General features: G+C 35.5%; 1 protein-coding gene across 1 annotated transcript in view; it reads right to left on the reverse strand.

Annotated features, from left to right (window-relative positions):
* Positions 1 to 25,152, reverse strand: part of LOC129221961 (RNA-binding protein Musashi homolog Rbp6-like) — a 369,344-nt gene that overhangs the window by 189,306 nt on the left and 154,886 nt on the right. The window contains exon 4 of the mRNA XM_054856358.1: positions 20,959 to 21,043. Within this exon, the coding sequence (XP_054712333.1) occupies positions 20,959 to 21,043 (85 nt within the window). The remainder of the gene's footprint in view (positions 1 to 20,958; positions 21,044 to 25,152) is intronic.

The following is a 25,152-nucleotide window of genomic DNA, read 5'->3' on the forward strand; positions in this document are numbered from 1 at the left end:
GGTCATAAAATCGTAGGTTTTCAACTTAGGTGGATAATAAATACAATAAATTCTTTAAATACTTCAGCTTTTTTTGTTATTATTTTACATTGCATTATTAAAGAACACATACATTGAATTTCAGGAAAAAAATATTGATTTAAGTAGTTTTATAACATTTTCATTTCCCTTTGTATTTATGACCACTTTACCCCATGGGTTGGGGGAAAGTGGTCATAGCATGGGGTAAAGTGGTCATAGTTAAACCAGCTGCAAAACTGTTACAAATAACCCTATTATTTGTATATTTTGGTTATTTTTATAGTTACAAGTATATGTACGAGTATATGGGGGTATGCACGAGTATGTACGTGTCGTGTAAACAAGAGTAAACATGTTCATATATGAATAAATACATGTATACATCAGATACATGCATGCATGTGCCTACTCAAGTATATTCGTGTATACACGAGCATATAAGCATGTATACGTGATTGCCTACAGGAGTGTATACGTGTCTACACGAGTATATACGAGTCACGTGTATATGCGAGTATATACGCGCAAAACGAACATCATTTGCTTGTTTGCTCATGTGTCTCGAGCATATACGTGCATACCTGAGTTTCTGAGTATGTACGTGTATAGTCGATGCATATACGCAGATATAAGTGTACATAGATACACTACTGGCCATTAAAATTGCTACACCAAGAAGAAATTACCAGAATGAAGCTAAATTTTACACACGTGATAATAAAATTGACATTAGAAAGTGATTACAAAATTAAAGCGAATTGATCATTTATGGTTGGAAAAATATCGAATAAATGGAGGTTTAAGTACCCTGTTGAACCACCTCTAGCGTGAATGTACGATGTACTTGAAGCGAAACAATCGAGCATTGAGACATAACTGTATCCTACGATATCCTGCGTCATCTCGTACCACAGTTGCTGTAAACGTGCCACTCATTCGATCTAACTCATACGTGTTAGCATTCACGACGGGGCTCCCAGGAACCATTTTTTAACATGACAATGCTCGGTCAAACACAGCAAGGGTGTAAAGGGATTTCCTCTTCCGCATTATCACTTTCTCTGGTCTGCGTGATGCTCTGGTCTGCGATTTGTGACTTGTCACAAATTGAGCATATCTGGGATCACTTGAGACGGTAAATTGGACAGCCTGTAAGTTTGATCAAATTAGTGGCGCGTTTACAGCAACTGTGGTACGAGAAGACGTAAGACATCATACGAAACTGCTGTATCTCGATGCTCGACCGTATCGGTTCTTAAATTCCAACTAGAGGTGGCGCAACAGGGTACTTAAACCTCCATTCATGTGAGATTTTTCCAGTAATAAATGATCATTTTGCTTTCATTTTGTAATCGTTTTCTAGTGTCAATGTTGCCATCACGTGTGCAAAATTTTGTTTCATTCAGACTATTCCTTCTTGGTGTAGCAATTTTAACGGCCGGTAGTGTACTTACATACATATACGGGTATACACGAGTTAATTCGTGGATATATCCAGTGCGTGTTTGGTACGTGTCTACTCACGTATATATATGTGGAAGCAAGAGTATATACATAAGCTTACGGGTAAACACGATTCTATTCTTGTTAGACGTATAACGTACATTTACGTGTAAACACCAGTACATGTATCCACGTATATCTACGAGTATATCCGCTAATATACATGTATGCTTACATAGTGAATCCAAGATCATGGGCAAAATCTAAGTGATGTGAAAGGGGAGGATAAGAAGCAAAGAATCATAAGGAACTTATGGTCGTTGACGCGCTACATGCACACAAAGCCAGAAATCGATGGAATGAAAACAGGTCACAAATTTGTTACACAAAGATGATTTTATCCAACATTTTAGTTCTTAAGAAATATTTAGACAGTTGTTAAAAAGTAAGGCCTGTAGTAGCTCTAATACACGCATCACAACAAAGGCGCAGCTACTGGTGAAAGTTTTTCAACAGTCTCGTAATTGCAACAGAGTGATTGCGACGCATGTATTACAGATGCTGGCCGCAAGTTTCATCAATCACTTTAAAACTTTCTTAAGTCGTTGTGTAAAATTGTCTTTTTTGTAATAAATTTGTGACCTGTTTTGCATTCATTAGTTTCTGTCTTTGCGTGCATGTAGCGCGTCAGCGTTGAGTTTGTGGCTATATGTTTCTTATGATTCTTACTTCTTATCCTCCTCTCTAACACCTTTTAAAAATTTGCCCAAGAGTTTAAACTGACCCTGCATACATGTATATCATATGCTAGTATGTAAGTGTCAGCTCGAGTACGTACGCGTATATACGTCGTGTCTACCTGAGTATATAAGTGTTCGTATATGTACGAGTATAAGCGGGTATATACGTGTAAAGTCGAATGTATATCTGAATAGATAAAAAATATTACGAGATATCCAAATACGTGTTTATTGGTGCATTTATGTGAATACGTATATATACGTGCCTACACGAGTATATGCGTATGCATGCGCATATACTCATATATCTAACCTTGTTTACGGTAAAAACAATGCATATTAAGTGAAATTAATATTTAATTTATATCTGTCTTATACTTAAAGATTAAGTGATTTTAAAAGAACAATATTCGTTAAACCTAATATTATGACCACTTTACCCCATCTTACTAAAATTGTTCTAAAAAATTATTCAAAATAGATTCAGCTAACTGCTAATGAGTATGAGTTCTTGAGACATGTAGGAAGCTTCCTGCGCAGTCAACCTGTTCATAATTCTAACAAACAAAATTTCCCAAGGAAGTTAAAAAAGGTGTTTATATTTTTAAAAAATTCATAATCACACAAAATATTTTTTTTTACCAAATAAAATTTTGCCAGTTGTAAAATTTTGTATTCAAAATGTAGTTTCTAATTTCACTACTCTAAAATAAAATTTCCACATTCATTCGAACATTTATTTCTAAGGTATAGCCATTTATTTGAATTATGACCACTTTACCCCATTGACCACTTTCCCCCACCAGACCCTATACACTCTTTATTTTAAGAGGTACGTAAGTTTATGTATATCCTTCAGCAGTCATCTAGCCAAATATTCTAAATCTTAAACTTCAATAGTTATAAGTGTTTTCGAAAACCATCACTATAATTTAATTCCCTCCCCCTTAAATGCGTTAAAAAAATAAATATTTCATAACGGATAGCAAAATCAGCTGAAGTAGCTTTAATGCAATGCTGGAACGCTTCTGGACGCTACATGAATGCAGTCAAAACCTTTAATGCACAATAGCTATCTCCGAAGAAGAGCGCAAATGAAAACATAACATTATTCCTGCTGTCTAACCTGTCGAAAGTGCCTGCTGATGTATGTAACGTGAAGCTGATGTTATAAATGTGAGTGGTACCTTGAAAATCATGTTGGATGAATTAGCTGAGCAATTTGCAATATTAGGCACGGTTCTAAAAGAGGCGACAGACATGTGGATTAAACACAGGATGACTCGCATGACAGTGCGGTACGTTAAGTTGCTCAAGTTTTTGAATGTCTTTTTAAAATGAGAGATAAAATTAGCGAAGTAATCCAAAAATTGTTGTCGAGGCTGCAACTTAGAGAAACCACTCAGTGTTCACGACCAGCTGTAATGAATCAAATGCACCGATACAATGAAGCAGTAAAAGAAAGGGCAGTTCAATACAAGTTAAACTGGATATAGTAATTTACAAATCAAATAGATATCTTTTTTCCCCCCGAAATTTGCAGTTCTTGAGCAAGAAAGAAGCATGACTTCCACAAGGAAAGAAAAATCTATTTTAGAAGTTGAAGAAGTTTATGTGGATCTTTTGCTAAATGTACACAATTATTTAATCTCAGCAGAATCAACTGAAGTGGAGCCACAGCACTTGTTTTCATCAAGCGAATTATTTTCTGCGCAAAAATACCTTCTCATCCCATATGAACGATGCTTTGTTAAAACGCATTGGACTTCTTTAGGGCACACTTTTGCGTACCAAACGATAATTGTTAATTGGCATGTGCCTTTGTAATACTCTACAATTGGTTTACGGAATTCAAGAAAATTTATTGAAGTAACCGAAGCAGTCCTACCTAAGAAGCATAACGTTTTCTATTTGACATTAAAAATTGATTTTAAATGAATAAAGTCAATCCCGTGGGATCCCGGGATCACGCGGGATTGGCTCCTTATGATCCTGAAGTCCGAGGCTGCACTAATTCCCACTTGTGACGGCGGAATCATCCGCTAGGAATTATTGACAAACATTCCATCATCTACTTTCTGCAACAGTCGATTGGTTAAAGTGAAAAGTTTTTGCCACGTGATCTAGCATTCCTCAATCACTTGATACACTCAGAGGGAAATTCGGTGTCCCCGTCTACATTTCAAAGGTCTATGGGTGCAATTGTTACTGTGCAATACGCTTACTCTGGTTATCACACCAACATTGATTCCATATTAAGCCACCCGAATTGCACAAGAATATTCATCGATCTTTGCATGACAGTGTTTGCTGTATTTATGCAAATGCTACCGCTATAATGTAGGAATCTGTATTCTGCACCTCACCTACTAGGCAATGTTCGGATTAACGTAGTTAATCTGCAAATTAACTGATTCAGAAGCTTAAATAACCCGCAGAACAAATGATTTTTGAACTTTAGTAAAGCCAATAGCAATAATCATCTTTCTCATCTTTCAAAAACGCCATATCGGTTTCTCCCTACGAGTTTTTGCAGATCTAGGACATTCCCCTAGGGGCATTCCCTAGATCAGAAAATAGTGAGTTCCAAGTATCAGTGCGGGATAGTCACCAATAGTGACAACCAGCATCCATTCTTTTATGTGGCACCACCATTGGCAAACAACTTTTATCATTTAAGAATTTTAAAACCCAGTTTTCCACCAGGTGGAGTCACTTGAGCTCTCACTATACTAAACTGCACTAAAAATGAAATTTTGGCGAGAGTATTCAATCCTAATGGAGGGCTTGGTCTCTTGAATGACCCCCAAGGGATAGCTTTTGCATGCCGCATAATCATACGACATGGACGCTGACGACTTCCTGTACCTTTCAACTCAACTGACAGGATTCAGGTTTTAACCCGCGACCTTGGGTATACGAGGCCAACAATTATCAATTACGCTCCTCTGTGAATGAATTAAATGTAATGAATCAGTTCGAAAAATTACGTTCTAATAAATTTTACCAAAAATGAAATCAATGAGTAAAAGATTAAATTTTGGCATAAAACCAGAATCATTTAATTCTGATTATATATTCTCATTTAACAAAGGCAATGGTGATCAAAAGCAGGCCCAATGAGAGGCCATGTCAGCCTAGTCGGAAACTAGGGTCCAGGGCCTTGAGGGGGCCCGGCAACACTCTGACGCCAAAAAAAAAAGAAGGAAAGAAAAAAAATAAAAGAACGGAGGAAAGAAAAAGGTGGAAAACTCCGAAAAAGAGAAACCGTAAAGATTAAGTAAAATTTACTTTTTTGTCATTTACTGTTCTGGCACTTCAAATGTAGTTAATTGTTTTCTATTAAGCAGTGTTTATTTTTTGTTTCGCCCACCCCCCTTTTTTTCCTCCTTTTCCCCTTTTCTTTTCTTTCCCCCTTTTTTTCCTCCTTTTCCCCTCTTTTCTTTCCCCCTTTTTTTCTTCTTTTCCCCCTTTTCTTTTCTTTATTTTCTCCTTTTTTGGGAGCGGGAGGAGCCCGGCGACATTACTGACAAGGAGCCAGCCTTGGCTCTCTGCGGCCCTGATCAAAAGTAGATAAAAAAAAGACATTTTTTTCTACAATTGAAGATTGCATGGCCACCAAAGCCCGGAAGCCAACAGCAAAACTGCAGCCCAGGTTTTCAGCAGCTGATGTACGGTCAACGAATTTGGCGCGTAACTTCCCAACTGCGGGAAAGATTGATGTCGAAAGCTGCGATAAAGCATAGAACTTTATCAGAGTTTCATTACTTAAGTGCTTCAACGCCAATTTTTGGTTAGAACACAATGCTTTTAGGCAAAGTGGATTAAAATTTCTTCGTTACGGTTAGCTCCAGCAGCTTCTGCGTGCCAGGTGAATCAAGATCGTTTTTTTTTTTTTTTGAGTTTATTCAGTTATTTTACTTTGTATTTCCTATTTGCTCCATTTTTCTTCTATACAATAAACTCAATGTACTGTTACGTTTTTTGCTTGCAGAGGTATTTTGACTTTTCTCCGAGGTTTCCTTTTTATAATACTTCTCCACGAGCATTTTATAAAAATATTTTTAGTGTTGAGGCTTTTTAAAGAAACCTTTAATATCTATATATTTTTAGAAACAGTTAACAATATAATGTAAAGCTTTTCTCTTACATATATATTTTTACAAGATTTTCAAATTTTGCGTGCTTTCTCATTTTAATCATTTATAAGTGAAATATTTATATTGCATAATCATCACAATATTCGTTAATCATAATATTTAAGCCTATTACGGAAGTTATTCCTTTTGCTCATAGTAATAATTTAACTCTCCGTTTTAATTCAATTTTTGATCTGTAAAGATTTCAACAGAAAATTTTACTAAAGGGAAAAAAATTGGAATAATTTGTCAAAATTTATAATACAAATTTGAGTTATTCAAATGTTTGAATCGTAATAGACAAGGATCAGAAGCATAATCTTCGAAAAAAAGAATCGTATTTTGATTTGACTTAACAAGTTTTGGCTTGGGATTCAATCTATAGCTTCCTGGAGTGGACATAAGCTATAATAACTGAATAGTACTATTGTGTCGTGGACAGGTAAAGAGAAGTAACTGCACATTTTAATTTTTATTTATTTATTTATTTTATTTTATTTATTTATTTATTTTATTTTTTGCATTTTTTTCATCGACTGTACGTTGGATTTATTGTCCAAACTTGCTCTTTTGGATTCCTTTGAAAAGAAGGTGCGAGAAAAGAGTCGAATTGCAACATTTCCCTATTCTTGGTATTGAATCCAATTTCTTCAAATATCTCGAAAACTCATTTCTGCAGATACCGCCGTTTACCTGCCCATGGTAGCATTCATATGAATGCTGAATTGAAATTAGAATTAATTAATGAATTAAGCGTATTTGTCTGTGTAACAATGCAGCGAAACAAGTTTTAACGGTTTTGCGAAATTAATAAACAACATTTAAAAGTATGGAGGAACGTTTTCTTTTTTCTTTTATACCAGTTGTGCGAATTGTAAACGTACTGTACCTTAACAATTTTACAAATAAAAAAGTTGAAGAGCATTAATGGTCTGAAAAATTAAGATCCATCACCCAACTGATTACTAACCCTAACGTACAGTGTATCACTAGCTGTTTAGTTTCGTAGTCCAGAAGTTTCCCTCGTCCTGGCAAAATTAATAAAGACCCTTCCAAACCTTCTGCTTAATAACGGCCAGCATGTTGACCCGCAAAATTGCAAAATCAAACGCGTAAACATTTAATCTTCACAAATGATTTTCCTAATTACTCGGCCATTGATTTCGCAGAAATAATCAGTTTTCTGTGTGACCATTAACCGACGGATATCAAATTTTGGCATCACTTATCTTTTGCGAGCGAGTTTCGGAATCATTAAACCTGCGTAATCAAATCTTTCAGCTCGGAAGTTGTTTTGCATTCTGAAATTAGCGCTTCACGGTTAAATTTTGGAATCATTACATCTCTCTAATCTCATTTTCTCATCGTTAAATCTCAAATCAATCTGCGTCCGAGTCCCCCTGAAACTAATACCACACGCAGTTGCACTCGTACTAAACGCGTTTTCCTCTTTACTCGTACCTCAGATGGTGAGACTTCTTCCTTCTCTAATGATGATGTCCAAATCACAGCTTGTCCAGTTTCGCCAATCAGTTATTGGCTAGTTTTTGGTTATTTCAGGAAACTGATATCCATTTTGCGGATTCTTCAAGTTTAACACTTTCAGGGGCAGTGGTCGCGCTGTGAAACTACTAATTTATAAATTTTTTCTCTCTTTTTTTCCGAATTTTTTGAATCAAAATCGCTTGAGTCCTCTTCTTTTAAGTTCAATGAACAACATTAGATGGCAAAATAACAAAAAAATTTTTTTTTTTCGTAGGCTCAATTTCTTGTTCAAATCATCAAATTTTCAATTTATCGTTTACCCAAAAATTGGAATTTTTTTCATATTTAAAAATTTTTAAATAGCGCTGAAAGAATGAATCATTTTTCTTCATTTTACCTGAGGTAGTCAATCATATTGTTCGAAAAGATTCAAATTCATTTTCACATGCATAAACATGTTTTTGTCCTCCCCAGGTGGGGGGTATGAACAAATGGGGACACCCCCCCCCCCGAAAAAAATTCTGAAAAAAATTTTTTTAACTGAAAAATCTATTTCTAGATGACCAAATAAACCCACTTGTGGTGTTTTTTCTTAAGATTTCTCAAAAATTAATGACGCGCCCCTGAAAGGGTTAAAATCGATAGACAAGCAACCATGAAATATATATGTAAAGAAAGATGTTGGAAAATGAAATAAATTGCCCGGGAGGGGGGAGAGAAAAACTTAGTGACTAGGACATCAGACTCGACATCAAAAGACTGCAGTTTCATACCCAAGGCCATAACAATTTATGGAGTAAATTCGGGGTTGTGAAAGTCTTGTAGTTATTCGTTAAGGGTTACAGTACCTAAAAAATGATGAAACGATCAAAAAAATTTTTATTGCTTATTTCAAAACTAAAAACTATTCTGAACACAAGGAAAAAGTTTCATTGCTTTAGTTCAAATATTTAAAAAGTTATGAGTGGTTTTAGGCCATGCTCCCTATGTGTTCTTATGCAAAAGAAAACTTTAAATTGCTTTTTCTCAATGATCGTTTTTTCGTGTTTTCATGTCATTAGAATCCCTAAGGATTTTTTTCTATTAAAGATACAGATTTAAAGTAATACTTTTTGCAATTGGGATAACATATTTGACAAAACTGTGCATTGGATAAGCATTTTATAAATTACTCAAATGTTTAGAGCATGTTAAATTTTTAAAACCAATTTTGTTAAAAAAAAAACTGATTTTTTACATAATTAATCACAGAACATTTTCTAATAAACTCATAAGCAAATGAATGCACAGATTTTTAGAGATAATTATAGTGATCGTTTAGCAAAAAAAATTTTGTAGTTAGTGCAAAAACAAAAAAGCCTTAAGAATTTCAAAAAGTTGAATTTTTTTTCAATTTTTTTGAATTTGAAATAAATAGGCAGTATTTTTAAATTTTGAAAATAAATTATTGATTAATAAATAAGTATGCATGTTATGGTTTCAAAGAAATATAAAATTTACTTAAATTGAAAAAAAAATGTTTGAAAGGCACTGTGACCCCTTAAGCAGTCTACCAATCAGGCTGGTGGATCTTTTCTTGCTCTTCAAAATTACACTACTGGCCATTAAAATTGCTACACCAGGGAAAAATGCAGATAGCAAAGTAATATTTATTGGACACATTTATAATGTTAGAAATAACAAATGATTAAATTTTCAAGAAATTTGGGTGAATAGATCCTGAGAAATTAGTACCTAGAACTACTACCTCTGTCAGCAATAACAGTGCTTATACGCCTGGGCATTGAGTCATACAGAGAGTGGATGGCATGTACAGGTACAGACACCCATGAAGCTTCAACACGATGCCACAATTCATCGACCGTAGTGGCTGGCGTTTGCTGACGAGCTAGTTGTTCAGCAACCATTGACCAGACGTTTTCTATTGGTGAAAGATCTGGAGAACGTGCTGGCCAGGGCATCAGTCGAACATTTTCCGCATCAAGGAAAGCCTGCACAATACCAGCCAAATGCGATCGTGCATTATCCTGCTGAAACGTAGAGTTTCGTAGGGGTCGAATAAAGGGTAGTGCCACGGATCGTAACGCATCGGAAATGTAACGCTAACTGTTCATAGTGCCGTCAATGCGAACAAGAGGTGACCGAGATGTGTATCCAATGGCACCCCACACTATCACGCCAGGGGCCATCAGTATGACAATGCCGAATGCACGCTGCCAGTGTGCGTTCACCACGATACCGCCAAACACGGATGCGACCATCATGATGTTGTAAGCAGAATCTGGATTCATCAGAAAAAATGACGTCTCGCCGTTGGTACACCCAGGTTCGTCGCTGATCACACCATTAAAGGCGCTTCTGTCTGTGATGCAGTGTCAATGGTAGTCGCAGCCATGGTCTCAGAGCTGACAGTCCATGCTGCTGTAAACGTCGCCGAACAGTTCGTGCAGACACTTGTTGTCTTGCAAATGACCCCATTTCTTGACTCAAGGCTCGTGACGTGGCTGTACGATTCACTATGGCTATGCGGATAACATGCCTGTCCTCTCAGCTGCTAGTGATTACTGGCCGTTGAAAACCAGCACGGCGATCTGTATTACCATCCTGAACCCATTGATTCCATATTCTGCGAACTGTCATTGGATTTCGACCGACGCGAGCAGCTATACTGCGGTAGGATAAACCGCAATCCCGATAGGCTACAATTCGACCTCTATCAAAGACAGAAACGAGCTAGTACACATTTCTTCTTCTTACACGAGGCATCACAACAATTTTCCAACACGCAACAACGTTCAAATTGAATTTGCACGTGAGAAATTGACTGTACAATTTCCTCATTTAAACACTTTGTAGGTGTCGCTGCCGGCGCCTACGTTGTCTGAATGCGCTGAAAAGCTAATCATTTGCATATAACATCATCTTCTTCCTGTCGTTAAAATTTCATGTCTGTACCATGTCACTTTCTTGGTGTAGCAATTTTAATGGCCAGTAGTGTATATTCAAAGTGTGGAAGTTTTCCAGTGGACCTCAACAAGTTTTGGAATGATCAATGTCTAACTGAAAAGATGACTGGACCATTAAACAAAATATAATAATAAATGCATTTTAAAAAAATCAATCAAATAAATGAGATGAGACGTTAAAAAACATTAAAATTTCTATTAAAAGTAAAACAATAGGGAAGTTTTCGATTTTTCAATTTTATTTTTATATGGTAGAGTAACATGTATGAACATCATAGGTGAAAATTTTTTTGCGATACGATAAGTAGTTTTTTTTAATTAATTTTTAAAGTTCAAGCGCTTTTGACGTCAAATGGCATAGGAAGTGACGTCATGCGCTCTTCCGATACGGGAGAAACCGAAGGACGTGCATTCGAGTTCGAAGACGATACGTAAAAGGCTTATCTCCTCGCATTTAACTCCTCGCGTTTCTGGAACATTAAACCTCTCATCCTCTCGGAAATATTCGAATATCATCATTGATGTTACTTGAGGAAGATTATTTAGATTGTGCTTTAACGAATCCGGCCTCCATAGTGTGCTCAAATGGATTATTGAATTTCTAAAAAATAAAAATGTCATCGCGCTCAAAATGTCCCTAGCGAAAACAAGGGATCTTCGGCGGAAGGCCTGCCCATTCGCGCCCTGTGACGTAGGCTCGTGACGTTTCGGAAGAGCGCACTTTTGCGCGCGAATTTTTAAAAATTCATTAAAAATCAATCACGGTGTTTTAAAATTCGGCGATGGTGAATTTTTTAGTTTTGAGGGTCAATTAACAATATCCAATAGCCAAAATATGAACATTTAATAGGTTGCAACTTCCCTATTCTACAACTAAATAAATCGTTATTGAAAGCTCCGAAAAAGTGAATATTTTATCAACATACATTGATAAGTCCATTAAAAAACATTAAAAGGTTTAATAAAAAGGAAATTTAAAGCACAAGGAATCAACATGGCAGCGTTGCAAGGGGTATTTTCAATTAAAAAGTAAGCAAGTCATCAAACGTCAATGTATGATGTGGCTCTACTAACAAGACACTTATCCTTGGACGAGTTCATTTACGTTTGGATTGAAGGAAGAGAAATAGCACAACGCCAATTACCATTATTGCCAAAGCAAATCTATATTCTTTTCTTATATTTTAACAAATGAAATCATTTAATCATTCGCACATCGGACAAAATTTTGTCAGAGCCATACTGGTAATGTTGATGAAGCGCAAACTCAAAACATCGTAGCAAGCCAGCAAGCCCGTAATTTCAAACTTTTCCCTTAGAAGGGGGCAAAAAGTATATACTCAATGCAAATTACGTCAAAAAACGACAAAAACCACTCTCACTTGTTCGCAAACACATTTATTTTTTAAAGGGGGCGATAGCTCTTCCTTACCCCATAAATTTCGAGCCTGCATCCTAAGTGAACGTAATAGCTCAAAATAACTCCGGATATTACGTAAATGATTGCAATGTTTATAGCGGAAAAGTACACCTATGCACCCTTGGGTTCACTTAACTTAGCAGAATTAAGGTGATGCCACCAAACGGCGGTCTTTGTCCAATCTCCAAATTTAAGACTAACCCTCATAATGGGGTTTTTGCACCTTTGTCGGAGTTCTAAAACTGCATGCGACAGGTAATGTTCCGCTGGGGAATTTCCCGCTGAAAACCTCAGATTTAACAAGTGTTGTAGTGTGTTCCGAATCAAATGTCTGCGCACTTTATGCATTATTTACCAACACGTCGCTGCAAATTTAATGACCGTGGACCGGCATTTGGAAAATGATGTGCATTAAAGAGATTCTGCCGCCAGCCGAAAATGCATTTATGGATGATGCAGTCTTGTTGGGAAGGATCCATTGAAACCATGTAAGTAATGTGTAATGAAGCGCGCTGCATCGAGAGCTGCGAAAATTAATCTGGAAGCGATTTTGGCGGGATAGCAAACGAAATCCAACCCCCGGATCGAGTGTTGGGTATCCGCAAGTGCTGTGGAAACTTAAATTGCATAGTTCAATTTTAGGTTTTCTTTAGGAAATTCTTAAAAGAAAAAAAAAATTGCGTTTTGACGCCTTGAATTCAATTTAGATTTTTCGCAATCACGAATTGCAATAGGACACTACTCGTTGCGTTTCTTTTTACTTACTTTTACAAACGAGCTGATGTGTGCATCACATGACTTCCTTTTACACCAATTTAATGCTATTTCCCTATTATTGCAATTTTAATGGGATTCTCTCTCTAACTCTTTAAATATCACTAGCAATGGCCACATTGAAAGCAGATTTAAAAAAAAAAAAAAAAAAATCCGCCAAATTTTTCGCCAAGTTGGCGACAAAACTTGGCAACCAAAAGACTGGCGATATATCGCCAAGTGACCGCCAAATTATAACACCACTTGAGTTTGCATCGAAATTAACAATGATTTCCCCCCAAAAAGGTGCAAAAGACCCCTTTAGAAACACCCGAATGCAACCAAAATAGGAGGTGCACAACTAGACCCCACTACGAGTCTATGTACCAAATTTCAACTTTCTAGGACATACCATTTTTGAGTTATGCGAGATACATACGCACATACATACAGACGTCACGAGAAAAGTCGTTGTAATTACCTCGGTGATGGTCAAAATGGATATTTCGCGTGTCTATACATTCTTAGGCACTTTTCCGCATGTGGTCGAATCGAAAAAAAAACTCAACATTCATTTGGGGGTGAGCAAAATGGAAATTAAGGGCGATTTTTGAGTGAAAATTTTTTCGCGAATACAATACTTCCTTTTTTGTAAAAGGAAGTAAAAAGGAAGTATTGTATTCGCAAAAAAATTTTCACTCAAAAATCGACCTTAATTTCCATTTTACTCACCCCCGAATGAATGTTGAGTTTTTTTTTCGACTCGATCACACGTAGATTTAAGTGTCTAAGAACGTACAGACACGCGAAATATCCATAATGACGATTCCCGAGTTAATTACAACGAATTTTCTCGTGACGTCTGTATGTACGTATGTATGTATGTGCGTATGTATGTAGCATAACTCAGGAACGGTATGTCTTAGAAAGTTGAAATTTGGTACGTAGACTCCTAGTGGGGTCTAGTTGTGCACCATCCCTTTTGGTTACGTTCGGGTGTTTCTAAAGGGGTCTCTTGCCCCTTTTTTGGAGGAAATCATTGTTGATTTCGATGTAAACTCAAGTGGTGTTACAATTTGGCGGACACTTGGCGATATATCGCCAGTCTTTTGGTCGGCAAGTTTTGTCGCCAACTTGACGAAAAATTTGGCGATTTTTTTTTTAAATCTGGTTTCAATTTGGCCATTGTTGGTGATATTTAGAGAGTAGACTATTGAATCACATTAAAATTGCCAACAATGGGGAAATGACATTAAATTGGAGTAAAAGGAAATCATGTGATGCACACATCAGCTCGTTTCTACAAATGGAATGGAATGGAAAAAAAAAATTCGCACCCGTCATATTATGTCTGGTAGTTTTTTAGGTTAGGTAGTACAAGCCATATCGATTAAAAAAGAAATGGTATTTAGAAAGGGGTAATAAAAGTGATAAAGATAGGGTAGTACAGTTACGATAACGTTGCCTACAGTTGTTTCAAGAAACTCTTCCTTATTTTAGGAAACACATAAAAACTAGAGTATAACGAGTATTTACAATATCTTTCCTGTAATCTTATTTTTTTTTGCAAAAAACCTATGCATTAAATTTCCACAATCATACTTTGAATGTAACAAACACATACGAAATAATTTTTTCTCTTGTATACGTAAAGTAAACAATGAGAAAATTATTCTATAAATGAGGTAATGAGGCAACATTTTCTGTAAAGTATATAAAACTAAAAGCAAACTTTGGAATAGTTTACGTGCCTGACTGATATTTGAGAGGATTTTCATTGCATGTACTTTTCACTGAGAAATACGAACAATTTAAAGTGACTTAATTTATTGCAATGCAAAAATATTACTATAATTCAACTTTTTTTTTGATGAGCATTTATTTTACTTACTCTGGCTTGTGTGGGAAAAGCATTTTAATTGTTTCCAAAAACAAAAATGAATAGTATTAATTTTCGGTCAATTTCATTTATAAATCTACATAATAAATCAGGACTGAAATCGTGGATTGGTCGGTTTTGGGTACTTTTAACTTTTCGAATAAACTCGAGGGTTTCTATGGTTCAGTCATCAGTTTAATAGCATTTTAAAAATCTTATTATTTCCTTGTTTTTTCCTCTGGTAGGAGGAATATAATTGTGTTCAGAGCGTTAGCAACTTAGTTGCTTCGGCTTACTTGCTACATGGCTATAATCAGGTCTAACTGATAGTGACAACGAACAGAATTAGTTAAAGCGCCCAGCAGTAGCATTATGTACACCGATTGTGTCAACAACATATGGGGTCCGCTGATCATCTCGAGGAGTGTACTAATTCGTAGAACTAATTTCCAGTGATATTAATTGTTATCAATTAATTAAACATTGATATCATAAACATGGACGGAGAGAAACATGTATTTGAGTTTGTTCAAGGGGAAACCGGAGAGAAGACATGAACTTTGTTAACACTGTGAACGAAATCATACAAAATTAGAAAATAATGTATTACAGTATGAGACCCGAGATTCGGAATCCGAAATTCCGAAACTTTTTTCTTTAAATATTATTATTTTTCATAAATCGAAAAAAAAATTTTTTTTTCAGTTTTAAAAGTTCAAAGGTTCGGCAATTACTTGTTGAAAACACATTATTTTTTCAGTAAATTACCGCCCATTAGCCAGGGCTAAAGCAAAAATACGTGAAATACACCGCCAGCTCAGTCGTTTCCAGCCGAGGACTGCAGTTTCGTGCTTATTAGCACTCATCAGCCCGGCATAGGAAAGTGACTGAGCTGGAGATGGAAAACCTCTTAAGGAAGCCAAGAGTGCGAAACAAACTGGTAGTTAATATAGAATTAGCAGACCAGTCGGAACTAGCGGTTGGAATTGACTGAGCTGGCGGTGTATTTCACATTATTTTTTGTTCAGCCTCTGTTTATAAACTTTTTTTGCTGCGTCGAAAGGTCGCGGTCCAAAACATTTCGGATTTAGGACCATTTACGGTAGAACCTTTTTTTTCCCAAATACAACAATACTGCGGGCATCATAGAAGACCAGTAGATTATTTATACATATGACGCAGTGAGAAGCAAAGGGATGTAGGGGGCAAAATTAAAAATTTGGAGATAACCAGTACACGTGGTAGGCGAAACTCTCCTCTGTCTTGGTGCAAAAGATTGTACTAGTAGCCCTGGTAGGTGCTGTTGTATAGCATGATTTAGGAAAAAAAATTAATGATAGCCTACCTAGGATCTGATCTTTAAACGCGTTTTACACGAAACTTAAAATAGTCCACTTGCATCCCTTTGCTTCTCACTGCCTGATATGTTATTTAAGATTAGGCTCGTCATTACAAACCTTCCCAGACTGGGTGGCAAAGGATATATATTCAATGCAAATTCAATCAAAAAACAATAAAAGCTACACCTACTCAAATGTAAATACATAACTTTTTCAATGTGTGTGTTGGGGGGCGGGGGCATTGACTCTCTCTGATCCCCGAAATAAGGGGTCCGATTGACATATATATTGTTATTAAAACTCAAATTAAAGGGTGAGCGCAAACAAAGGACTCGATTTTTAAAAAAGTAAAATTTTTGAAACTACTGCACGTATAACTGCACCTTAGAGCCAGAACAATATAAGTCACAGAATCGCTACTTTACAGGAGAAAGGGAAAACGTTTCATGAAGTTTATTTGGGATTTTTCACACTGAAGTTACTTTTCTTATCAAGGTTTTGGACAGAATGAGGGGTGGAGGAGATTATAATTAAAATAACAGAAACTAACACAACTTTTACTTAACCATAAATGACGACTTAAACATTTTTACAGTATAAAGAAATTATTACATTATATGGTAAATTATATTACTACATTATATATAAAAAAAAGGGTAACGAGCTATTGCACACAATAACTACTCTAAATTTGAATGTAAATCAGTACAATTTAATTAGTTATTAGTAACTTTGCTGCTTATTTAAAGTTATAACCATTCTACAAAATATTCATTACCGTTGAACCATTATTTGAATGTCCATTTCTATTTAGCAGATAATTAAGAGGCATTTGAGCGAGGTAGGTTTCCGTATATCTGGGAGAACTTACTGTCCCTCTTCCTCCCCCGACTTTATCTTGTATCTCTCTACCCTCGCATTTATCAAGCTTATATACCACCAGAACACAATTAACTGACAGTGAAACAACTTCGGCGAACCGCACATTCAATGTTCGGAAAAGTGAGCGTCCCTGTGACTTCCTTAATAACAACATTCCCTCCCCTTACCCCGGGTTCCTTTGATTTCCTCGGCATATTTAATGAAGCCCTCGTGACCGACACATGGACGACGTCACGAAACCAACGAGTTGACAGAAACGCCGATAGCGCATCGCAATGGTATCGTTGATTTTGGGGAATAGGGACAAGGTGGGTGTTAGGCGTTCCGAAGCAACATTTGAGGGAAATAATTACAAGATCATTGGTAGCACAACTACCACAAAACAGTGCAAAGTACACATTAATTCAAAATATTCTTTGGAGGCCTTGCGTTAGGTTGTTTAGAAAAGGAGAAAGTCTAGCGTAGAATTAGGTTCTTGTTCTTGAAGTGAAAAATATTTGATCGTAAATGTGTGATCTATTTTTGCAATTTTAAATTAATTTGGTCATAACTTTTCAAAATAACCGTTGAACATCTTTCTCTAACCTTCCAGCATTCACTTTTCATTTTACAGAATAATATCAAAGTTTTTATTTAGAAACAGAGTAAACCAGACTTTGATTCAATTTTTTCAACGTCATAAGCAAGATGAGAAACTGAACAAAGTTTTTAGTTCCATAAACTAATCTTTGATAAATCCCTAAACATCAAAGATTCACCAGTGAAAATTTACACTATATTTTAAGGTCTTCGTGATCAATCAAATCTTTGTTGAATCTTGTGGACATCAAAGATTTACCAGGTAGTGATGGAAATATAAGTTTGGGAGAGCCATAATCCAGTCTTTGGTGCATTTTATGGACAAATATTCAACCGGTAGTACTAGCGTTCCCTAATTTGAGATAAGATTACACAAGTTTGAAAGTTTCACAAACAAATCTTTGGTGGATCTCTAGAGGGCAAAAATTCACCAGATGATGCTAAAACTGTGGTTGAAGAGCTACCTGATAAAATCTTTGATGAAGCTTGTGGACACCACAGATTCACCAGAGAATGGTGGAACAACATGCTTGGGAGAACTATAATTCATTCTCTGATGGATTTTATGGAAAACAAAAACTCGACCAGTGATGTCAGAGCCCCACCGTGAGGTTGAGGTAAAACCTAAGGCGTAACGCAGTGGCGTCGCTACGAGGGGGGGCGGTCCGCCCAGGGTGTCATCCGTCTGAGGGGTGACACCCAAAGTGGAATTGTAAGTTTTTGAAAAATATGAAGCTAAAATGCATATTTACGACTACGATTTTGAAAGTTTTCCGGTGGGTAAACTCTCGGACACCTCATTCTTTTTTGTTTTTTGTACATTAGCCCACTTAAAAGTTATACCACTTATGTAGTTGTTTCTGAAAATTTAATAAATTTAATGTTTTCATATCAACGTACTTTTTATTCTTTTGCGTTTGTGGGGGGGGGGGGGGTGACACCACAAATTACCGCCCGGGTGTCACCCATGCTAGGTACGCCACTGCGTAACGCTAAGAGGTCGGGTGATGCGGAGAAAAGTGATGTTAGAGCTAAAATCTTGAGAACTAAATTCACCAATGTCTGATTGAACTTTTGAACACCCAAGGCGCTTCTGGCCAAACCCGAATAGGGGACTTGGAAGCTAATGTAAACCTATTCTCAACAAATGTTTGGAATGTGAAAGAATTTTTAGATTCAGATATTGGAATTTCCGTTCCATTATCGAAGAAGGACACGAGGCAAAGGCTGACTCCTACGCTGAAGGTTTGTAAATAAACAAGAAATGTAAATTAAAATCTCTTGATGAACCTTACAAAATCTGGTTTAAGAGAAATGTTTATTAAAAACTGCTACAGAGTTAAGGATTATACATACGCATCGAAACAAAAATCTTCTCTTGCTACAGCGCTTCAAACATTTCATATTCATATAATGTCGTCATTTTGTTTTTCTAACTCGTATTTTAAATTTATTATTGATTAAAGTGGTTAAACTTTTTTTCAGCTAGAGTCCAGGATATCCCCCAATTTTTTTACGTTTACTAATAGTATTATGCTGTTTAAGTTTCAGTTTCTTACACTAATTTTAAGACGGTGCTCAATGACCCCTCAATTTAATATTAGCCCGTAGCATAAAAAATTTCACAAATTCAGAAACATTTAATTTCCCCAGATGTTTTTTTGTAAATTATTATTTTATTCCAATGTGTATGCATAATACTCGTGTATATTATAATATGTAGCGTTGTGTTTTCATTTCAATGTATTTTTTTAACCCCTTTTCCCATACTAATGAAGTTTGGGGGTGGGAGTTGAGCAATCTCTTTTAGTTGAAATAGGAAGCTAAAATTCTTCCAGTATATTGCTGTCCACAAGTCTAAAAATATTGAAGGGTGTCCTGGTATGTAGAAGAACCTTTTTTTTTTCATCACATGTATTTTTGAACCACAATTGTTTATATAGACTTTCCACATTATTTGTACTCATTTCTGTTTAACCATTTCAATGGCTAAATTCACTGAGACTTTTCAAAAGTATTTGTTTAATCAAATTAGGTAACCGAAGTGGTTCTACAAAATTGAAAAGATCTGCAGGCAAAGTGTGAAATCTTCTGAAGTGATCTGAAGTGTTTTAAAAATTCAAAAAGAACAATCGAAAATAGAAAAAAATAATAGAATGACATTAAGGATAATTAAATTCCAATATATTTATTTGGACCAAAGAACTTTCTGAACTTTTAAGCAATGCTGAACCAATTTCGTTCAGTCACGTCTAGGTTCGGTGAAGGAATACATTATTCAGTTTGAAGAATCTGTGCACTATACTTCAAAGCACTGAGTTTTCTCGAAATTAGCTTCAATTTTTCTTCTTAAGTAAGGCAGTAAGTGGTAAAGTTTTAATTAAAACTCATGCACACCCTAGGTAGAGTTTCATTGAAACCTTTCTCCAAATCAGGCTATATAGAAGCACTTGTTGCAGTTAATATTATCTCTTGCAAACGTTATCTTCAAAACAGATGAGTTTCGTCTAAGATGTGTACTAGTTATATCTGGATTTTTAATTTTGGAACTTAATTATCTTCAAAACACATGAGTTTCATCTAAGCTGTGTACTAGTTATCTCTGGATTTTTAATTTTGGAATTTAATTATCTTCAAAAGAGATAAGTTTCATCTAAAATGTGTACTAGTTATCTCTGGATTTTTAATTTTGGAACTTATCTTCAAAAGAGATGAGTTTTATCTAAGCTGTGTACTAGTTGTCTCTAAATTTTTAATTTTGGAACTTAATTATCTTCAAAACAGACGAGTTTCGTCTAAGATGTGTACTAGTTATGTCTGGATTTTTAATTTTGGAATTTAATTATCTTCAAAACAGATGAGTTTCCTCTAAGATGTGTACTAGTTATCTCTGGATTTTAAATTTTGGAACTTAATTATCTTCAAAACAGATGAGTTTTATCTAAGCTGTGTACTAGTTGTCTCTAAATTTTAAATTTTGGAACTAAATTATCTTCAAAACAGACGAGTTTCAGCTAAGATGTGTACTAGTTATCTCTGGATTTTTAATTTTGGAACTTACATCCGTTTTCTTTCAATACAAAAAGGAAATAGACAAAGAATCTGGATCAACATAGATCGACAATTTTAAAAGGATGTTCAAGTAGATATTTTTGTCGACAGATCATTCACCTTTGTGCATCATTTTCCGAAATACCGGATCACTATCAGGCAACTTTGCTTCCCGGACAATGAACCTCCTTCGGCACACGTCGAAAACATGTCTCGTCCGAGGGTTAATCAAAGCGAGACAAGAAAGGGGGGAATCTTACCTTTTTACCATCGAGCTCATGAGGTCCGTTGGCTAGCACTTTATCTACACTGTCGGGGTCAGCAAAAGTCACGAAACCAAATCCCCTGCAAAGAGAAGAAAAAAGGGAATGAGAAACACAAATTGACTCTCTTACTGCTGTGTCCCGAGTTGCGTTCGAGCTCACGCGACTATGGAAATCGATTTCTGTGGTGAAAAATTGTCTTTTTTGTGCATGTGGAGGAAGTGTTGAGGGATTGACGGTGGAAGTGAAATCTCTTACTCCAACTCAATAATGGGATTCTGAGATTTTGAATGCATTTTTGTAGCGTGTCTGAGAGGACAACTGGCATTATATATCATGCAGGAATACATAATTTCGTAAGGGAAGAGATACTTAAAGAGCATTATTTTGAATACGATTGAATCTTGTTCGAACAAGATCCCTGTAAAGTCGATGGCCCGCAAAGGAATAAGCGTGGACTGTATAATTTTAAGTAACTCTTTTATTTTATCTTAAGTCATCAGAATATTAGCACTGTTAACATGAAAGCAGAAGACGCAGCTATATTTCACTTAACATAATGGTTGAATGACAAAACACATGGCTTGCCCTACTGAAGAAGTACTTACAGTTCGTTGCCAATCAGTAATAAGAAAAACAATAAATAAAGAAGTGCTTACAGTTCGTTGCCAATCAGTAATAAGAAAAACAATAAACAAAGAAGTACTTACAGTTCGTTGCCAATCAGTACTAAGAAAAACAATAAACAGATGCAAAGGCTTTGCACAACAATCGGGAGGAAAGTTGGATATTTCATTTAGATCATCAACAATCCCAGTGCAAAAAATTTCTACCTTCATCCATTTTTGAAATAAAATACAATTTTATACGTAATAATCATTAGAGAAATGTGATTTTGTCGGGTTGGTTATGAAAATATGGTCTGAAATATCTTGGGTTTTAGGTGTGTTTTTTTTTTCTATTTTCATTTTTCGTTTCATAACTTAAAAAACATTTACTTGCAAATAAAATCATTCATTGCAGCATTAAAGAGCACAAAATTACCTTTGAAGCTGCGTTTTTCTTTTTATTGTAGCGTAGGAATCACGGAGATATTCAATTTCAAATTACGTATATTAATTTAAAAACTGACAGCTTTCCTCTCCCCCTTGTTTTTTTTTTCTTTCTGAACTGTTGGAGAGACCTACAAATACATTTTTTTAGAACAATTCAGGCTCAAAACTCACAATCCTTTTCTGGTAAATTTTCTTTAACATTCCAAAGTCAATCAAAGTTGGTGATAAATCATAAAGGCTGAGAACAAGCGATGACAGCATTTTTTTTTAAATTCGTGGTGTCAAGAAATATTTGAAAATTATATATGTGTATTGTTTGTATATGTGAATTCCCCAAAAAACAATGACGTAAGAAAGAGACATTCAGACAGTTCAAAGCAAAGCAACCAACATATTTGGTATACTGAACAGCGATTAAAGGGAAGGAAAAAAAAAAGCAATTATGATGAATTTTAACGATTTTTTTATGAACTCGCTTTTTACGAGCACTCGGTTATAACGGACAAATATTGAGGTCCCTCTGCGCTCGTTTTAAGCGAGTTCGACTGTACCGTCATATTGAGAGATTTTTTCCATATTGTTAACAAATTCATGAGGCATTCCACAAAATATTGTCATTACAAGAGGGTTCATCGCTGTATCGGAAGTATCTACCGCAAGGTATCCAAAACCAACATTTTTCATTTTCTATTGGAAACTGCAGCTCACATTGCATTACAGCGCTATCTCACTAGACGTTAAATCCCGGTTATCTTAAATTTGCCATTTCAACTGCGCTTGCGCACGGACTTAGCTTTTTGAACTTTCTGTTTTAAGATTTTGTGTTGCTTGTTTATATTTAGACTGAGCGAGAGTCCCACCAAATTAATGAATGCGATTAGAATATTTTCACAGCGACTTCGTGATATATTATATGAAACTACGGATATGAATAACTGATACTCTTAAGAGAAAAATGACACTTCAATATTTATCAGTTTGGAAATATTTATTTAACATAGATGTAAAACACGTCGTGTACTTCAAAAATGATTGGAATATTAGTACAGAAATCCGTCTTTTGCGGATTTTTTACGTTAGGTGTAAACAATTTAGTATTATACATTTTTATTTAGGTTGGGGGGTTCGACTTTGTATTAGAAGTGATGCTGCAATTCTAGTACGCTCTTCTGAGGTTAAAAATTTGGTCCTGAAAAAGGACAGACAAACCAGGCACCGAGTCCATTAATAATTAAGACGCAAAATTCAATCTTTACCCGAGGCGTAAAAACTAAATCGGAGAAAACTTAGTGATTTCTAATTTTTATCTGTTGCTATCTCATATTTATTACCAAATTTAAAATGTTTGTAATTAAGTTTAGCAAGATTTTTGAAATCAGCTTAGTCCGCGCGCAAGCGCAGTTGAAATGGCAAATTTGTGATAACCGGGATTTAACGTCGAGTCGCTGTCTCAGACTTCCCAAACATTCGCGATTTACATCACGTGCTTCGTTCGATGGAATGCTATTCGTGGGATTATGCATATGGAGTTCTCGATCGAGATTGGTCGGCACAATGGGCTGCCTCATACAAAGAGGGGGGTAATCCATCTTACTCGGAATGGAGTAAACCTCTTCATAACATATCTCGGTTTTGAATTCTTTATGAGTGTTCGGGAAATGCTTTATACAATCTCGAGAGATCCAAACAATGAATTAATTTCACGCCAGATGTCTTTATCTTTGATCCCTGAAGTTGTGACACGGAGATCTGAATAAATTAGTTTGCTTTAATAAAGGTCGTTTCAATTTGTGAGTATTTTTTATTGCCCTAAGGAACTATTTACGGATATTTCTATGGTAACAAACGTATTGGTTGTCACACAAAACCAGGGTTGGCCGAATTGGACCCAATTGGGTTGGACCCAATGGGTTTTTTTGAAAAAACCCATTTAAAAAAACCCATTATTTAGCCCACTTTTGGGTTTTTTAAAATTTTCTAAGAATTTTTTTTTAAAAAAATAATTAATTTAAATACTTTTACAATTTAAACTTCTTTCTTATTTGTTCTTTACCGCAGACAATGAACATAAAAAATGAATTTTGAACTTAAATAGTATTTCTTAACTCTTAACGGCATTAAAAAAATACTTCAAAGATTTTAAATAAATGTATTTAACTTTTTTCTTGAACTGGTCAATAAATAACTCAAATTATCTCGACCAAGTCCTGTCACGTCTGATTTTCTCAATATGTGTACAGAGGAAACTAATCTAGTTAAAAGGCTTTCATGTGAATTATTTTCTGCTAACCGACACATCACAAATCTCGAATAAACACAAGGTATATTTTTTAGAAATAAACAGATTTTTCAAACGGTCGACAGAACAGATACAGTATATTCATTATCTTACGAAAAAGTTGAATATTTCTTACTCTGTACACAGAAATAGAAAAACAGGCAGCATAAAATTCAAAGAAATATCTTGATTATGCTGGAATTCAGTAAAAAGGGATTTAAACTACTTGAGGTTCTACAGTAGTTTTGCATAACAAAATAAATACAATAAAGTAAAATGCAAAAAAAAAAAACGTAGTAATTAAAAACGAACAATAGATTTTATCACTCGAGAAGTAACTTTGCCATAACTGTTGGTAATAATGAAAATTTAAAAACCCGAAATTTGACCATACTTAGGTTTTTTCGTCTTTCATACTTTTCATCAGAAAATGCTGAATTTTAACTTGTTTTCCAGCTTTTTTTCCCCGAAGACAATTTTTGCACTTTGTCCATATACTTACGCTATAATATGCTACAAGTACCCCACATTTTCCCTAAAAAAAGACAAAAAAACCCACATTTCTTTTAAAAAACCCAACTTCAGTTGGGTTTTTTTGGGTTTTATTTAAAAAAACCCAAAAAAACCCTGGGTCCATGGGCTTTTTTAAAAAAACCCGGGTTTTTGCCAACCCTGCACAAAACACCTTACAAAAATAATCCAAACATATTAGATCCTTACCTTTATTGTGTGAACTTTGAAAAGCATGGACTCTCTGAAACAGCTTCGATATAACCCCCGGATTTGTGTATTTTTTTTTTGCCACTTCTTTCTGTGATGACTCGCAAAACACGTGATTTACTTTACTAAATGGCGCAT

This window comes from Uloborus diversus, chromosome 5 (assembly GCF_026930045.1).
Source record: "Uloborus diversus isolate 005 chromosome 5, Udiv.v.3.1, whole genome shotgun sequence".
Classification (NCBI taxonomy): domain Eukaryota; kingdom Metazoa; phylum Arthropoda; class Arachnida; order Araneae; family Uloboridae; genus Uloborus; species Uloborus diversus.